The 16,689-nt window shown below is 41.1% G+C and overlaps 1 protein-coding gene across 1 annotated transcript; it reads right to left on the minus strand.

Annotated features, from left to right (window-relative positions):
- Positions 1-5,331: 5,331 nt before the first annotated feature.
- Positions 5,332-5,796, minus strand: LOC140861490 (uncharacterized). Its single transcript, XM_073264511.1, has 2 exons — positions 5,643-5,796; positions 5,332-5,510 (listed from the first exon to the last, which is right to left on the minus strand). Exons 1-2 carry the CDS (start codon positions 5,794-5,796, stop codon positions 5,332-5,334), a joined length of 333 nt encoding a protein of 110 aa, XP_073120612.1.
- Positions 5,797-16,689: the final 10,893 nt, after the last annotated feature.

Genomic DNA, 16,689 nt, shown 5'->3' on the forward strand with positions numbered 1-16,689 from the left:
GGATAAACCGCTCGAGCTTGAGACTAGTATTTGCGATGTGAGTACCACGTTTCATTGGTATGGGACATGGTGATGTCCAAGCATGCAAATAGGTTCTCCTTGTAGAGTGCACTGTTGTGAAAATTTACTCGCAAGCGTACGAGTGTCAAGTTTTAGTATAGTGAAAGAGAGAGTGTCGATCCCACAGGGAGTAAAATAAAAATATTCAATACTTGTAATTAAAATAGTCTTAATTTTATCTAGAAAATCAAACTTCGAGAATTTTGCAGAAGAAATAAAATAAATAATGAGGAATTATCAAGCTCACACACACACAAATTTCAAGGAATTATCAATCAGAGAAAAATAGTCCAGAGGTTTTGATTTCACTTGGTCTCGACATTATTCAATCCTAATTAATCTATTTTATGAATTTCCTTTGATTAATAACCAAGAACACTTAGATTATTCTATTCCCCTCTCCCGAGCAACAAATAGAGTATATCAACTACAGTTCGATTTCAATATCCCTATTAAAAATCTAGATGTAGTGATATGTGTAAAATGATGTTCCTTAAAGGTTTATTAAAGCTATATACTCTCCCGAGCTATATAAAAAATTAACAGTGTAGTTCCTATTGATCCTACTCAAAATCCCCTCTCCCGAGAAATGATTCTAAGTAAATATAACAACTCAATTTATGGCCAGTAAATTAAGAAGACATTCAATTCTAGAAACACAATTAATCTATAGAAATTCAATTTATTAAAATCAAAGATTCATGAATATGTCTCAACCAAGCTACGTCAACCTCTAGACTAGAAAAGTTTAGTTCATGCTCAAATTCAATAAAAACCAAATCATGTTTAATATATCAAACATAATTTCAACAATCAAAAGAAAAATAAAAAGAAGAAACAAAGCCGTAGTCTTTCTTCCGTGTCCGGTCGAAAAGTCTTCGTCTTCGTTCCAAGCAATCTTCAATTCTTCAACTCCAAAAACTCACAAAAGTGCTCTCTAGAATATTGTGTTTATTGGCGGCTGATCGATAGTTTAATGACTCAGAAAAATCCCTTAAATATGACCTAACAATCGTCCAAAATAATACCAAAGATATCCCCAAAGTTTCCATAAACAGTCGGACTCTTTATTTCCTCACAGACGACGGCGCGGGCGCCCCATAACCAGCGCGGGCGCGCCCTCAGCTCGACTTTTCTTCTTAATTTCTTTAATAACAGCGCGGGCGCGCTCTCAGCTCGAATTTAACATTTTTCTTCTCTGTTCCAACTCTTGAATCTCCCTTTAAACTTTCATCTTTTAGGCTTATTTCCACTTGAACACATCAAAGTCCAAAACTTCTTTCAAACACAAAAACAACAACAATTTCAAGCAATATCTACCAATAAATTCCGAAAGTCAAGTAAAACCATATACAAATTAAGTGCACAAAATGCACTTATCGAATTCTCCCAAACTTGAACTTTTGTTCGTCTCGAGCAAAACTAACACAAACTCCACTCAATTGCAAGAACAACAACCATCAAGAATGACTATGGATTAATGACCTCAATATGGAATTCCAAAACAATTTAGATCCAATCATATCTATCCTACTAACACTTGAAAAATAAGTTAGCCAGAAAAATAATTCAACCTCATAAACTCATAAACTCCGCAACTCACGTTTCAAAATACTCTTCTCTTAACTCAATTCAAACATTCACAAATCATGAGGACTTTCATGGTAGAACATGATCAAATTCAAGGATATATCATCACAACCACACTCAATTGGTTTAATTCAAAGAACGTAGTGTGTGCGTGTTTCGATCAAGAATTCATAATCATTAAAGTTTCAATCAACAGTCCATAAGCTAAATTCTCGCAACCCCTCTCCACTAGTATATTGGGCAACTGTGACTCGGTCAATAGGACTTAATAAGCTTATAATGCAAGGCCTGGCTCATGGCTACAAATGAAGGAAAATAATTCAAATAAGTAGTAATTCACATTTATGCTCAAACTCTAATTTCAACTCCTTTTCATTCACAACTTTACAATTATTTCACTTCATTGATTTTTTCAATTTTTTCACAACTTTTTTCACAACTTTTCTTTTCACAACTTTTTCAACTCTTTTTCTTTTCTACTGCCTTCCTCATTTCCATTCATCCACCACACAATTTCATTTTTCACAAGTAAAAACTAGGAGCATATAATAATTTAGCATTCAAATTACTCCCTTAAAGGTAGGAAATAGTGTATATGCTATTCAGGTAGTCAATGTAGGACCTTGAAATAATGACGAATGGGGGTTTATCACACGTTTACACGCATGCCATTCGATTTTCAATACGGCTCAAACAAGGTACTAGGGATAACATATATAATAGGTAGCTTGAAAGGCTCAAACAAATTCAGAAAAATCGCCTAAATCATTCCTAATCATAGTTTTGCCCGTATTTCGACTTGAGGGATGTCCGAACTAGTTCTAGACAAGTCTCAATCCACAATTAATTCATACAAATATCAATCAGTGCAGAAAAAAATAATCATCAGCAGTTAAAGAAGATTTTCACAAAAATTAGAATTCTCGTACCTCAAAGTACTAATATACGTGTAAGCTCAAATGGGCAACTAAGGATAAATTGATTCAATAAAATTCAAGGCCCAAAAAAAAATCCAAACAATGCCTCAATCATTTTTATGTTTGTCTATCTCAAGATTCAGATTCAAGCACAATCACAGAATATATAGGAGTTCAATTGTTCACTTGGTTCCGTTTATTCAAAAAAATTTGTCAGCTAGGCAGATAGTCATGGATTTCAGTTACAAAACAAAAATTTAACATCATTGGCCATCAATCCATTTCATTCATGATTTCTCAACATCATTACCCAAAAACCACAATTACATGAATTTCTCAGATTCAGCCACAAACCAACACAACACAACTTCTAAACACCAACTAAGAAAACAAAAACAAAACAAAAGAAAAAGCAACTAAACAAAAACAAAAAAACAAAAACAAAAAAAATCAGAAATGACACAACTCCCCCAAACTTAGTACATTCATTGTCCTCAAAGAATAAAACAAGAAAGCATAAAGGACATGTACCACAAACGACGACCGTCAATGGTCGTCGCCATCATCAACGGCATCATCATGGGACGGACCTGAAGGGCCAAAAGTGGGCGGCCACTGTGGATATAGAGGAAATGGATGAGTCGAACTAGCAGCCAGTGGAAACTGATGTCTCAAAGCATCTGTAAAATCCATCATGTAGTCCATAAAGACACCAGTAGTCTGCTGAAACGTCCGAAACTCTTGACGGTGTGCTCTCAATTCATCCTCCAGAAGAGCAACAAGATCGAGCGTAACAGGGGGTGCTTGAGGTCAGGGTGCAGGGCCGCTTCGTGCAGCTGCTCGATCATTAAAATCTCTCCTCTCAGCGCGAGTTCGGTGCTCAAAAGCCGGTATCAGATGAAAAGGAGTAATACAAGCAATAGGGGCAGTAGCTTTCATCAATTCTTCATTCTGGCCCCACTCAACTCCAGCCGCTTCACAAAGATCAGTGATAAGTGCGGGTAATGCAAACCCGCCAGTCGTCTTACCGGCCACCACACCCTGAATTTTTGCTTGACAAATCTGTCCCAAGTCGATTGCTTTGCCCTCCAAAATGCAATAAACAAGAATCGCTCGTTCTCATGTCACCTCATGCTCGTGGTCAGTCGGTTTAAGACGAGCACACACAAAGTTATACCACAGCTTATCAGGAATTAGCTCGGTCTTCTTCAACTTGGAAGGCTGATGATCATGGCCCATGCGCCATTCCATGCCCGGAACACAAATACGGCTCAGAATCGCCGCGTAATCCACTACATTCGCTCGGTACTCCGCATACTCATCGTGAAATACTGGCGGAAGGTTGTACAGGGTGTTAATAGTGTGAGCATCAAAAGGAACCAGCTGGCCTCGGACAAGCACTTTCAACTGCATGTGCTTTACTTTCAAGTTCGCATAAAATTCACGAACGACTGGGACGACTGCATCCTGAGGTGGCTTAACAAAATTTAACCATTGACGCCCAGCCACAGTCCTACCAATTGTACTAAAAAACTCATCGTTCCCAAATCCCGATGTCATATCAAACCCACGCTCCGGTAATATCGTTTTGCCTAGACAATTTTGATAATTCTGTTCGGCACTCTCATTCCAGAAACGCTGCGGCTCAGGCTCCAGATTAGCATGAGAAGATGATGCAACAGATTTTTGTTTCTTCTTTGGTGCCATGAATCAAACACTTAGTATGCACCACAAGTCATGCAACAATTAACCAATATGCCACAATCACAACTCCCCCAAACTTAAATCTAATCCACAATCCACACACAACAACAAACTCTTCACGACAATCCAACAGAATCCAAACTCCAAAGAATGATTATCCGCACAAAAACGTCAATACCTACGAATCACAAGATATAGAAGTTCGGAATACTCACCACCCAAATCACTTTTATAATCACCAAAAGAAAGAACTTACTCCAAATGAGTCCGAGAAAAGTAGATAATCAAAAGTTTCCCCATTGTAGACTCCTCCAAAATATGGATCGAGTTGTGCCCTTGACAATGTTGATACGACCTTCCCGCTTCAATGAGATGATGATGAAAGAAATTAGATTGTGTAGGTTGGAGAGTATGAGATAGAAGATCCGATGATAATAATAGAAGAGGGGAAAGAATCGTGAGGAAGAAGGTGGAAGAAGAATTAGGAAAAAAAAATTGGGAAAAGGAAAGAAAAGGAATCGGATATATGGAAAAAGAGAGTGGGGCGGGCGCTCAATGTAGAGGAGCGGGCGCGCCTTTATTTCGGTAGGTTAAATTTATTGAGTGCAGGGGCGGGGCGGGCGCGCAATGTAGAGGAGCGGGCGTGCCTTCAGTTCAAAAAATTGGCACTCATTACGGCACAGGAACGGAGCGAGCGCGCTGAAAAAGGGGCGGGCGCGCCTTTAGCTCGAAAAAAAAAATTTCACCATATGTAGGAGCGGCGCGGGCGAGCCTATAGTGGAGCGGGCGCCCCTCAATCTTGAAAAAAAAACCTTGGGTTGAATATATGACTGCGCGGGCGCGCCTTTAGGTAGAGCGGGCGCCCCTTCGGCTCGCGATTGGCATCCAAAATACTGAAAAAATCATAGAAAAAAAACAAATTACTTCCAAAACAACAAAATTAACAGTAAAAACTAAAAAGCAAAATTAAAACGAGAAAGCAAAAACAAAAACTAAAAAGTTTGGGTGGCCTCCCAAAAAGCGCTTGGTTTAAAGTCCTCAGCCCGACTTGCACCAGTCTTTAGTTGGGATCATTAAGCAATGCACTGGATGCGGGTGGTACTTCATTGCCAAAGTAGTGCTTGACTCTCTGCCCATTGACCTTGAAAACTCTTCCATCTGTACATCGCAATTCAATGGCACCATGTGGATAAACGGTCTCTACGAGAAACGGCCCTGACCATCGCGATTTCAACTTCCCTGGGAATAATTTCAAATGAGATTTAAATAGCAAAACTTTCTGACCCGTTTCGAATTCCCTATGCACAATGTTTTTATCATGCCACTTTTTTGTTTGATCTTTGTATAGCTTGGCATTCTCATATGCTTCACTGCGAAATTCATCCAATTCATTCAACTGTAGTTTCCGCAACTCCCCGGATGCTTCGAGATCCATGTTTAGCTTCTTGATAGCCCAAAACGCCTTATGCTCCAACTCCAAAGGTAAATGACATGCCTTTCCAAAAACAAGCTTGTAAGGAGACATCCCAATGGGCGTTTTGAATGCGGTGCGGTAGGCCCAAATGGCGTCATCTAACTTGATTGCCCAATCTTTCCGATTTGTCTTAATCGTTTTCTCCAAGATTTGCTTGATTTCCCGGTTAGAGATCTCCGCCTGGCCATTGGTTTGAGGATGGTATGCACACGCCACCTTATGCCTGACACCATACTTAGTGAGCAAGGTATTAATAATTTTATTGCAGAAATGCGTACCTTCATCACTGATTATTGCTCGTGGAGTTCCAAACCTCTTGAAGATATTCTTTTGCAAAAATTTAACTACCACACGAGCGTCATTAGTCGAGGTGGCAAAGGCTTCCACCCATTTCGAAACGTAATCAACTGCTAATAAAATATAAGTGTACCCAAAAGAAGGGGGAAAGGGACCCATAAAATCAATACCCCACACATCAAATAATTCTACTTCTAAAATATTTGTGAGGGGTAATTCATGCCTTCTTGAAATATTTCCCGTTTTTTGACACTTATCACATGATTTCACCAAGGTATAACTATTTTTAAACAACATAGGCCAATAAAAACCAGATTTTAGTACCTTAGCAGCAGTTCGGGTGGCTCCAAAATGTCCTCCATAGGGTGAGGAATGACATTGTTCCAAAATTTCATTTGCCTCTTGCCCCGCCACACATCTCCGAATCACTTGATCGGCACAACGTTTGAAAACATAGGGATTATCCCACAAGTAGAACTTAACGTCATGGAAAAATTTCTTTTTCTGATGTCGGTTCAATTCTAGAGGCATGGCACCACAAGACAAGAAATTCGCAATATCAGCAAACCATGGAATAAAGGAACTTACCTCAAAGATTTGTTCATCCGGAAACAATTCCTTTATGCTCTCCTCCTCCTTCACGTCTTCTAGCTCCAATCTTGACAAGTGATCAGCAACTTGATTTTCACTACCCTTCTTGTCCTTGATCTCAAAATCAAACTCTTGTAAAAGTAGAATCCACCTTATCAAGCGTGGCTTGGCGTCTTTTTTGGCAAACAAGTAGCGAATCGCTGCATGGTCAGTATAAAAAACTACTTTAGTACCAATTATGTATGGACGAAATTTATCAAAAGCAAAAACTACTGCAAGCATCTCTTTTTCTGTAGTAGTGTAGTTTTGCTGCGCGGCATCCATGGTTCGACTGGAATAATATATGGCTCGAAACATCTTATCTCTCCGCTGGCCTAATACAGCGCCCACTGCATAGTCACTAGCATCGCACATAAGCTCAAAGGGCTCCTTCCAATCTGGCACAATCATGATGGGTGCTGTGGTCAATGCCGTCTTGATCTTTTCAAAGGCCTGCAAACAATCATCATCAAAAATGAATGTAGAATCTTTTTCAAGTAAATTACACAGGAGTTTTGTGATTTTAGAAAAATCCTTGATGAAACGCCGATAAAACCCTGCATGGCCTAAAAAACTTCTGATGCCCTTGATATTCTTCGGAGGTGGAAGCTTCTCAATTGCAACCACTTTGGCTCGATCCACCTTTAATCCATTGGATGACACTTTATGTCCAAGGACAATGCCCTCTTGAACCATAAAGTGACATTTTTCCCAGTTAAGAACTAAATTCTTTTCTTGGCACCTCTGCAAAACAAGAGATAGATTATGCAAGCAATGATCAAAAGAGGTACCAAATATGGAAAAGTCATCCATAAAAACTTCCATCACGTCCTCCACCATATCTGCAAAAATCGCCATCATACACCGCTGAAAAGTTGCAGGTGCATTACACAGTCCAAAAGGCATCCTCCTGAAAGCAAACGTGCCATAGGGACACGTAAAAGTAGTCTTCTCCTGATCCTCCGGTGCTATGGCAATTTGATTATAACCTGAATACCCATCTAAGAAGCAGTAATTACAATAACCAGCAAGTCTATCAAGCATTTGATCAATGAAAGGAAGTTGAAAATGATCTTTACGAGTAGCTTTGTTCAACTTCCTATAATCTATACAAACTCGTTAGCCAGTTACTGTACGTGTGGAGATTAACTCATTATTATCGTTTTTAACCACAGTAATCCCACCTTTCTTAGGCACCAATTGAACAGGAGATACCCAACTACTGTCAGAAATAGCATAAATCACTCCCGCATTCAACAACTTTAAAACTTCTTTCTTAACTACCTCCTTCATAGCGGGATTTAACCGCCTCTGATGATCAACATAAGGGGTATAAGACTCTTCCATCAAGATTTTATGCATGCAAATTGTTGGAATAATACCCTTAATGTCCGAGATTGACCATCCTAAAGCAGTTTTAAAATTTTTCAGAACTCTCAGCAACTTATCTTTCTCTACAGCAGACAAATGAGCAGATATAATAACAGGACAAGTAGAATTTTTACCAAGGAATTCATAACATAGGTGCGCAGGCAATGCTTTCAGATCATGAGTTTCAGGGGATACCTCTGGTGCACTATCTTCCAATGTTTCAGATTCCTTATAACTCACCATTTTTTCTTTCGGAGCGCTGTCTAGGAATACTTTTTGTTCATGTAACTCCCAATCCTCTTCCTTATCAACCACCTCGTCCGCCACCAAATATCGTTCGAGCGGAAAAAGTACTTCCTGCACATGAAAAAGAATTATGAGAATCAATAATTTCAATGCTCTTACATGTACTTACCTCATTTGGGCCCCTCATGGTGTGATAAATATTAAAAATCACCGCTTCACCACCAACTCGAAGTGTGAGTTCTCCCTTGTGGACATCGATCAATGCGCGTGCAGTAGCTAGAAAAGGTCTCCCAAAAATCAAGGGAGTTTCTTCATCTTCATCCATGTCCAAAATCACGAAGTCTGCTGGAAATATGAACTTATCGACCTTTACCAAAACATCCTCCACAATACCCCGTGGGTATGTGATACTCCGATCAGCCAGCTGTAATGTGATGGTGGTCGCCTTGACTTCTCCAAGCTCCAAAGTCCTGTAAACAGAAAAATGCATTAAATTTATACTTGCTCCTAAATCACATAAAGCTCTATTTACCTTAGAACCACCAATAAAACAAGGGATAGTAAAACTCCCTGGATCCTTCAGCTTTTGTGGCAACTTTTTCTGCAGGATTGCGCTACATTCTTCTGTCAAATTCACCACATCGTTGTCTTGCAATCTCCTCTTCTTAGACATTACATCTTTGATGAATTTTGCATAATTAGGAATTTGTTCCAAGGCATCTTCAAATGGAATATTGATGTGTATCTTCTTGAAGATATCTAGAAACTTGAAAAACTGCTCATCAAGTGCCTTCTTCTTAAACCGCTGTGGATAAGGAAGTTGTGGCTTGTACATCGGTTTAGATTCAGCTTCCTTCTTGGGCTCTTCAACCAAAATTTCTTCAGCCACTGGTTCTTCACTTTCTTTGGCTTTTCTCTGCTCTTTTGCTTCTAACTTCTTCTGTAGTGACCCTGCATGGAATCACCTACTAACTGGCAACTAATAGCATGCATTAAACTTAATACAGCAAAATACTTAACAGAGTAAAAACGTGCGGAAACATAATCCATAATTTACATATCAGCTTAGTAATATAATCTGGGCTTAAATCTGTAGTGATACAATCATATCGAAATTCTTAAAAGTAAACATTATACAGCTAATAAATCGTGCTGTATAAAAACTTTCAAATCTCCTGCTCCCTAGTCCTGCCTTGAACTACCAGCTCCGTCCATCCTGCGACCTGCCCCATGGAATAGGGTGTCCAAGATAACAACTAGGACGTAAGCGCTACGCCCAGTACATAGACATGAGTAAACATATGTATATAATGCATGCAACATGATGACTGGTACAGGGTCATCTGAAAAGTCATGCTCAGAACCGGCGCCATATGAGTGCTGCCACCGCACGGATCAACCTCTGGGTGCAACCACACTCGTCTAGTACACCAGAGTAGACAGACATAAATGCCCCTGCTGTCGCGGTACTCTCAGTGACAGACTATCGAGTATAGAGCTGAGCGGCTCTATAATCAGGTATAACAAGGTATAAGCTCAGCGTGTATATGCACATGACATATGAGTATAGAAAACGGTAAATCATACATCATTCCATATAATAATGCCAAATAAATGCAACATATAAACATGTATACTCGCTGGCAATCTCAGTCAATGTGTACGTACCTCTAGGCTAGTTCAAGTATAATAGGATCCTAAGTTCCAAGCCTATATTCAAAAGTTCACCGTATCACTACATAAATTCTATAAGCCTTAACTAAGCTAATAAGTACTCCCAAAACTTAAATAGATTTCCGGATCATACCTTCGTCCGTAGTTAGCCCTTTGGAGTCGCTACTCCCGGATGACTATAACCACCCCTTGGTTATTCCAGAACCTCTATTATAACCGATAGGGCCCTCAAGTGTATAACTCACACTATATAACTGAAGAAAGAAACTCGGGAATTCGCAATTGAAAATGAACTCTGAACGGCCCTATTTATAGCCAAATTTCTCGGCCAGGATCGGAACTTCCGATTTCAGGATCGGAGCTTCCGATCCAGCTCATTGCGTGCATGTCTGCCACGCCAGGATCAGAACTTCCGATCTGCTCTATGACCGACACTTGTCAAACCTCGCGACTGAGTCATCGATCATTTCTGACAGCTGGGGATCGGAACTTCCGTTCCAGGATCGGAGCTTCCGTTCCGATCGGAGCTTACTATCTGGGATCAGAGCTTACTATCCGGGATCGGAACTTACTATCCGGCCCAAAATGAAAAAGCCCAAATTTTACTTCTGAAGTCCAATAACACTCCGAAATTGGTTAAATACCAACCCTTAATCATGTTTAACATATTATTATCTTAAAATGGTATCTGGGTTACTACATTCTCCCCACCTTTAGATATTTCGTCCGCGAAATAACATCTAAAGATAAATCAAGATAACAATATGAAACATTAAACCATGTCTTATTACAACAACGGTAATTACATCTTATATGGTAATCAAAAATACAAAGCAAACAACTCAGGATATTCTGCTCGCATACGACTCTCAGTTTCCCAAGTTGCTTCTTCAACGCCTCGGCGCTGCCACTGTACCATCACAAGTGGTATAGTCTTGTTCCGAAGAACTTTCTCCTTCCTGTCTAGGATACAGATTGGTCGTTCAACAAAAGACAGATCTGGCTCTAGCTGAATATCAGTAGACTGAATCACATGAGATTCATCAGCTATGTACTGTCGAAGCAACGACACATGAAAAACATTGTGTATACTGGAAAGAGATGACGGTAAAGCCAAACGATAAGCAACATCTCCGATCTTCTCCAGTATCTGGAAAGGCCCAATGTAACGAGGAGACAACTTGCCTTTCACACCGAATCTCATCACCTTCCTGAAAGGTGATACTCGCAGAAAAACATATTCACCAGGCTCAAACTGAAGTGGCCTGCGGTGAATATTCGCATAACTGGCTTGTCTATCTTGAGCAACTTTGATCCTATGCTTGATCAAATCTACCTTTTCTACAATCTGCTGCACCAATTCAGGACCCTCGACTTGCCGTTCCCCGACTTCATCCCAGAATAACGGAGTACGACACCGTCGACCATACAATGCCTCAAAAGGTGCCATATCAATACTACGATGATAACTATTATTGTAGGCAAATTCAATCAAAGGTAACTGATCCTGCCAAGATAAGCCAAAATCCATGATAGAAGAACGTAGCATATCCTCCAGCGTACGAACAGTGCGCTCTGACTGCCCGTCAGTCTCCGGATGATACGCCGTGCTCAAACTCAGAGTGGTACCCAATGCTTGCTGAAAACTACCCCAAAAACGTGAAGTAAATCGCGGATCTCTATCACTGACAATACTCACTGGAATCCCATGTAATCGCACAATCTCCTGGATATATAAGCATGTCATGCGATCATAAGAATACTCCCGGTTATAAGGAATGAAATGTGCTGATTTTGTCAAACGGTCAATGACAACCCAGATAGCATCACACTGACGTGAAGTCATAGGCAAGTGGGTAACAAAATCCATAGTCACGTGCTCCCACTTCCATTCGGGAATCTCAAGATTCTGCAGTAATCCACCTGGTCGTCGATGTTCAGCCTTGATCTGTTGACAAACCAAACATCTCGAAACAAATTGATACACACTTCGCTTCATCCCCTTCCACCAAAATCTAGTTCGCAAGTCCTTATACATTTTCATACTTCCAGGATGAACTGATAATCGACTCCTGTGAGCTTGAGATAGAATATCATTCCTGAGCTCCGCAACATTAGGTACAACCACTCTATTGGATAGGCACAATAAACCATCTGCCTGAAAATGGAATCCAGATGTATTAACTCCATTGGCTAGACGTGCCAATCGCTGAGTCTTAACATCAGATATCTGAGCATTTCTGATCCGAGAATACAATGCTGGCTCAGATAGAATAGTATACAAACGAATCCCATTCCTCCCTTTCTTGTGCTTGAGCGTAAAACTCAATGAACAGCACTCTTGAATCATATGAGATATTTCATTAGTCTGAAGTGCAGACAGTCTCACCTGCCGACTCAAGGCATCAGCAGTAAGATTAGCAGAACCTGGATGATATTTGATTTCACAATCATAATCCTTCAGGAGATCCATCCAGCGTCTCTGTCGCATATTCAACTCTGCCTGAGTGAATAAATACTTCAAACTCTTGTGATCCGTAAATATCTCAAATTTCTCGCCATAAAGATAATGTCTCCAAATCTTGAGCGCAAATACAATGGCAGCTAACTCGAGATCATGCACTGGATAGTTATTCTCATGCGTCTTCAACTGTCGAGAAGCATAGGCAATAACATGTCCATGCTGTGTCAAAACACATCCTAACCCTTGACCAGAGGCATCAGTATAGACAACATAACCTCCTGATCCAGAAGGTAGAGCTAGCACAGGTGCAATAGTAAGACGTCTACGCAGCTCGTGAAATGACTCCTCACAATCCGAGGACCAAATGAAGGCAACATCTTTCCGTGTAAGCTGAGTCAAAGGCCTTACCAATTGTGCAAAATTCTCGATGAACCGACGGTAATATCTAGCTAGACCCAAGAAACTACGAATCTCAGCAACCGTCGTCAAACGATACCAGTTCAGCACTGCCTCTATCTTACTAGGATCAACAGATATCCCTTCATTAGAAATCACATGACCGAGAAATACTACCCGATCAAGCCAGAATTCACACTTGCTCAATTTCGCATATAGCTGCTTATCTCGTAACGTCTGTAGAACAATCCTCAAATGTTGTGCATGCTCATCCTTGTCATGAGAATAAACAAGAATATCATCTATAAAGACGATGACAAATCTATCCAGATAATCTCGAAATACCTGATTCATCAGATTCATAAAGACTGCCGGTGCATTCGTCAAACCGAATGGCATCACCAGAAACTCATAATGTCCGTATCTGGTCCTAAAAGCAGTCGTAGATATATCTGAGTCTCGTACCCGCATCTGATGGTATCCAGATCTCAGATCTATCTTCGAATAAACAGAAGTACCCTGTAGTTGATCGAATAGATCATCAATCCGCGACAAAGGATACTTATTCTTGATGGTGACACGATTCAACTGCCTGTAATCAATACATAATCGCATCGATCCATCCTTTTTCTTGACAAACAAAACAGGTGCTCCCCACGGAGAAACACTCGGACGAATATATCCCTTATCAAGCAGATCTTGCAACTGCTGTTTCAATTCCCTCATCTCTGACGGTGCCAGACGATAAGGTGCTCGGGATATAGGCGTAGTTCCTGGTACTAGATCAATACCAAATTCAACCTCTCGAACCGGAGGAAAGCCAGGAATCTCATCAGGGAATACGTCAGGAAACTCGCTGACAACCGGTAGCTGATCAATACCCGTACTACTCATGGACATATCAACTGCATAGATGAGGTAGCCCTCCCCACCTGACTCCAAGACATGACATGCCTTCAGAGCCGAAACAAGTGGCATCGGAGGTCGCGCACCCTCACCATAAAAATACCAGCTATCACCCTCAACGGGATGAAACTGTACCAGACGCTGATAACAATCCACAGTAGCGTGATACAAAGTCAGCATATCTATTCCCAAAATACAATCAAAATCTGTCATCGCTAATATCATCAAATTAGCCGATAACACATTACCCTCAAACTCCAGAAGGCAACCCATCACTAGACGCTTAGTTACTACCTCCTGCTCCAACGGAGTAGATACAACTAAATCCATATCTAATGATACGTAAGGTAATCTATGTCTCTTAACGAAGCGACTAGAAATAAAGGAATGCGATGCTCCAGTATCAATTAATACAAGTGCAGGAATACCACATAACAAGAAGTTACCTGCCAACATGCGATCACTTCCCTCAGTAGCCTGCTCCTGAGACAGAGCAAACACCTGCCCTTGAGTTTGGGGACGAAAACCAGAAGAACTCTGTGGTGCTGGCTGCTGACGTGGAAAAGTAGAAGCCTGAGATCCAACCTGGGATCCCGATCCACTAGCAGAACCCATGCGCTGAGGACAATCTCTCCGCAGATGTCCCTGCTGACCACAAATATAACAAGCACCAGTAGCTCTCCGACATGAAGCTGCAGGATGCTTCCCTCCACAATGGCTACAAAACTCCTCCTTCTTCTTCTTCTTCCCAAAACGAAATATACCTCGTGAACCACGAGAACCAGACGAAGTAGTAGGAGTAGAAGAAGACGTAGGTCCAGATTGCACAACAGATTGAGCTCGAGGCTCAAAAGATCCACTAGGCTGTGCTGGCATCATCAACTGTGCACGCCTGTTGCTAGTCTCCACAAGATGGCAACGGTTCACCAAAGTCTCAAAAGATACCGGGTCATCACAGACGACAACCTGAGAGTAGATATCTTGGTTCAAACCTTGTAAAAAGATATCATATTTCGACGCATCACTCTCATTGATATGGGGACTGAAAGGTAGCAGATCAAGAAATCGCTGTTGATACTGATCAATAGTCATTGATCCTTGCCTCAAAGTAAGCAACTCCATAGATCGTGCTTGGCGAACAGCCGGAGGAAAATACAATTTCTGAAACTCCCGACAGAAATCCCCCCAAGTCACCTGTCCTCTCTCAGTACGTGCCTGAGCAACCTTGGCATCCCACCAAAAACGTGCTCTATCCTCTAGAACGAATTCTAGAACTTTCAATTTCTGCTCCTCAGTACACTCGAAAGCTCGGAACGTGCTCTCAAGTTTAGACATCCAGCTTCTAGCTTGTTCAGGATTCTCGCCTCCCACTAAGGGTTTCGGTCCTACCTGCATAAACTTATTAATAGTATAGCGACGTCGACCCTCATGAGGACGATGTTGATCATCCTGATGATGATGGCGACGATGATGATGACCACCTCCCTGGCCAACACTACCGTGACTCTCGTCAGCCATATCCTGAAAAGAATTGCACATTAAAATCCCAAATGCGCAAGAATTACTCAAGACTAAACTAAATCCCAAGTACTAATCCCAAAATCTATGCATGCTCTGATACCAAAAATGTAGTGACCCTGCATGGAATAACCTACTAACTGACAACTAATAGCATGCATTATACTTAATACAGCAAAATACTTAACAGAGTAAAAACGTGCGGAAACATAATCCATAATTTACATATCAGCTTAGTAATATAATCTGGGCTTAAATCTGTAGTGATACAATCATATCGAAATTCTTAAAAGTAAACATTATACAGCTAATAAATCGTGCTGTATAAAAACTTTCAAAGCTCCTGCTCCCTAGTCCTGCCTTGAACTACCAGCTCCGTCCATCCTGCGACCTGCCCCATGGAATAGGGTGTCCAAGATAACAACTAGGACGTGAGCGCTACGCCCAGTACATAGACATGAGTAAACATATGTATATAATGCATGCAACATGATGACTGGTACAGGGTCATCTGAAAAGTCATGCTCAGAACCGGCGCCATATGAGTGCTGCCACCGCACGGATCAACCTCTGGGTGCAACCACACTCGTCTAGTACACCAGAGTAGACAGACATAAATGCCCCCGCCGTCGCAGTACTCTCAGTGACAGACTATCGAGTATAGAGCTGAGCGGCTCTATAATCAGGTATAACAAGGTATAGGCTCAGCGTGTATATGCACATGACATATGAGTATAGAAAACGATAAATCATACATCATGCCATATAATAATGCCAAATAAATGCAACATATAAACATGTATACTCGCTGGCAATCTCAGTCAATGTGTACGTACCTCTAGGCTAGTTCAAGTATAATAGGATCCTAGGTTCCAAGCCTATATTCAAAAGTTCACCGTATCACTACATAAATTCTATAAGCCTTAACTAAGCTAATAAGTACTCCCAAAACTTAAATAGATTCCCGGATCATACCTTCGTCCGTAGTTTGCCCTTTGGAGTCGCTAGTCCCGGATGACTATAACCACCCCTTGGTTATTCCAAAACCTCTATTATAACCGATAGGGCCCTCAAGTGTATAACTCACACTATATAACTGAAGAAGGAAACTCTGGAATTCGCAATTAAAAATGAACTCTGAACGGCCCTATTTATAGCCAAATTTCTTGGCCAGGATCGGAACTTCCGATTTCAGGATCGGAGCTTCCGATCCAGCTCATTGCGTGCATGTCTGCCACGCCAGGATCGGAACTTCCGATCTACGATCGGAGCTTCCGATCTGCTCTATGACCGACACTTGTCAAAACTCGCGACTGAGTCATCGATCATTTCTGACAGCTGGGGATCGGAACTTCCGTTCCAGGATCGGAGCTTACGTTCCGATCGGAGCTTACTATCCGGGATCGGAGCTTACTATCTGGGATTGGAGCTTACTATCCGGG

The sequence above is a fragment of the Henckelia pumila genome, chromosome 4 (genome assembly GCF_033568475.1).
Source record: "Henckelia pumila isolate YLH828 chromosome 4, ASM3356847v2, whole genome shotgun sequence".
Classification (NCBI taxonomy): Eukaryota; Viridiplantae; Streptophyta; class Magnoliopsida; order Lamiales; family Gesneriaceae; genus Henckelia; species Henckelia pumila.

Bases quoted from the DNA above. Each gene is read 5' to 3' on its own strand.
- LOC140861490 (XM_073264511.1), bottom strand. From the start codon at position 5,796: ATGTCTCCTTACAAGCTTGTTTTTGGAAAGGCATGTCATTTACCTTTG. The intron at 5,511-5,642 runs GTGAAGCATATG...AATTATTCCCAG, and splicing joins TGAATTGGATGAATTTCGCA to GGAAGTTGAAATCGCGATGG.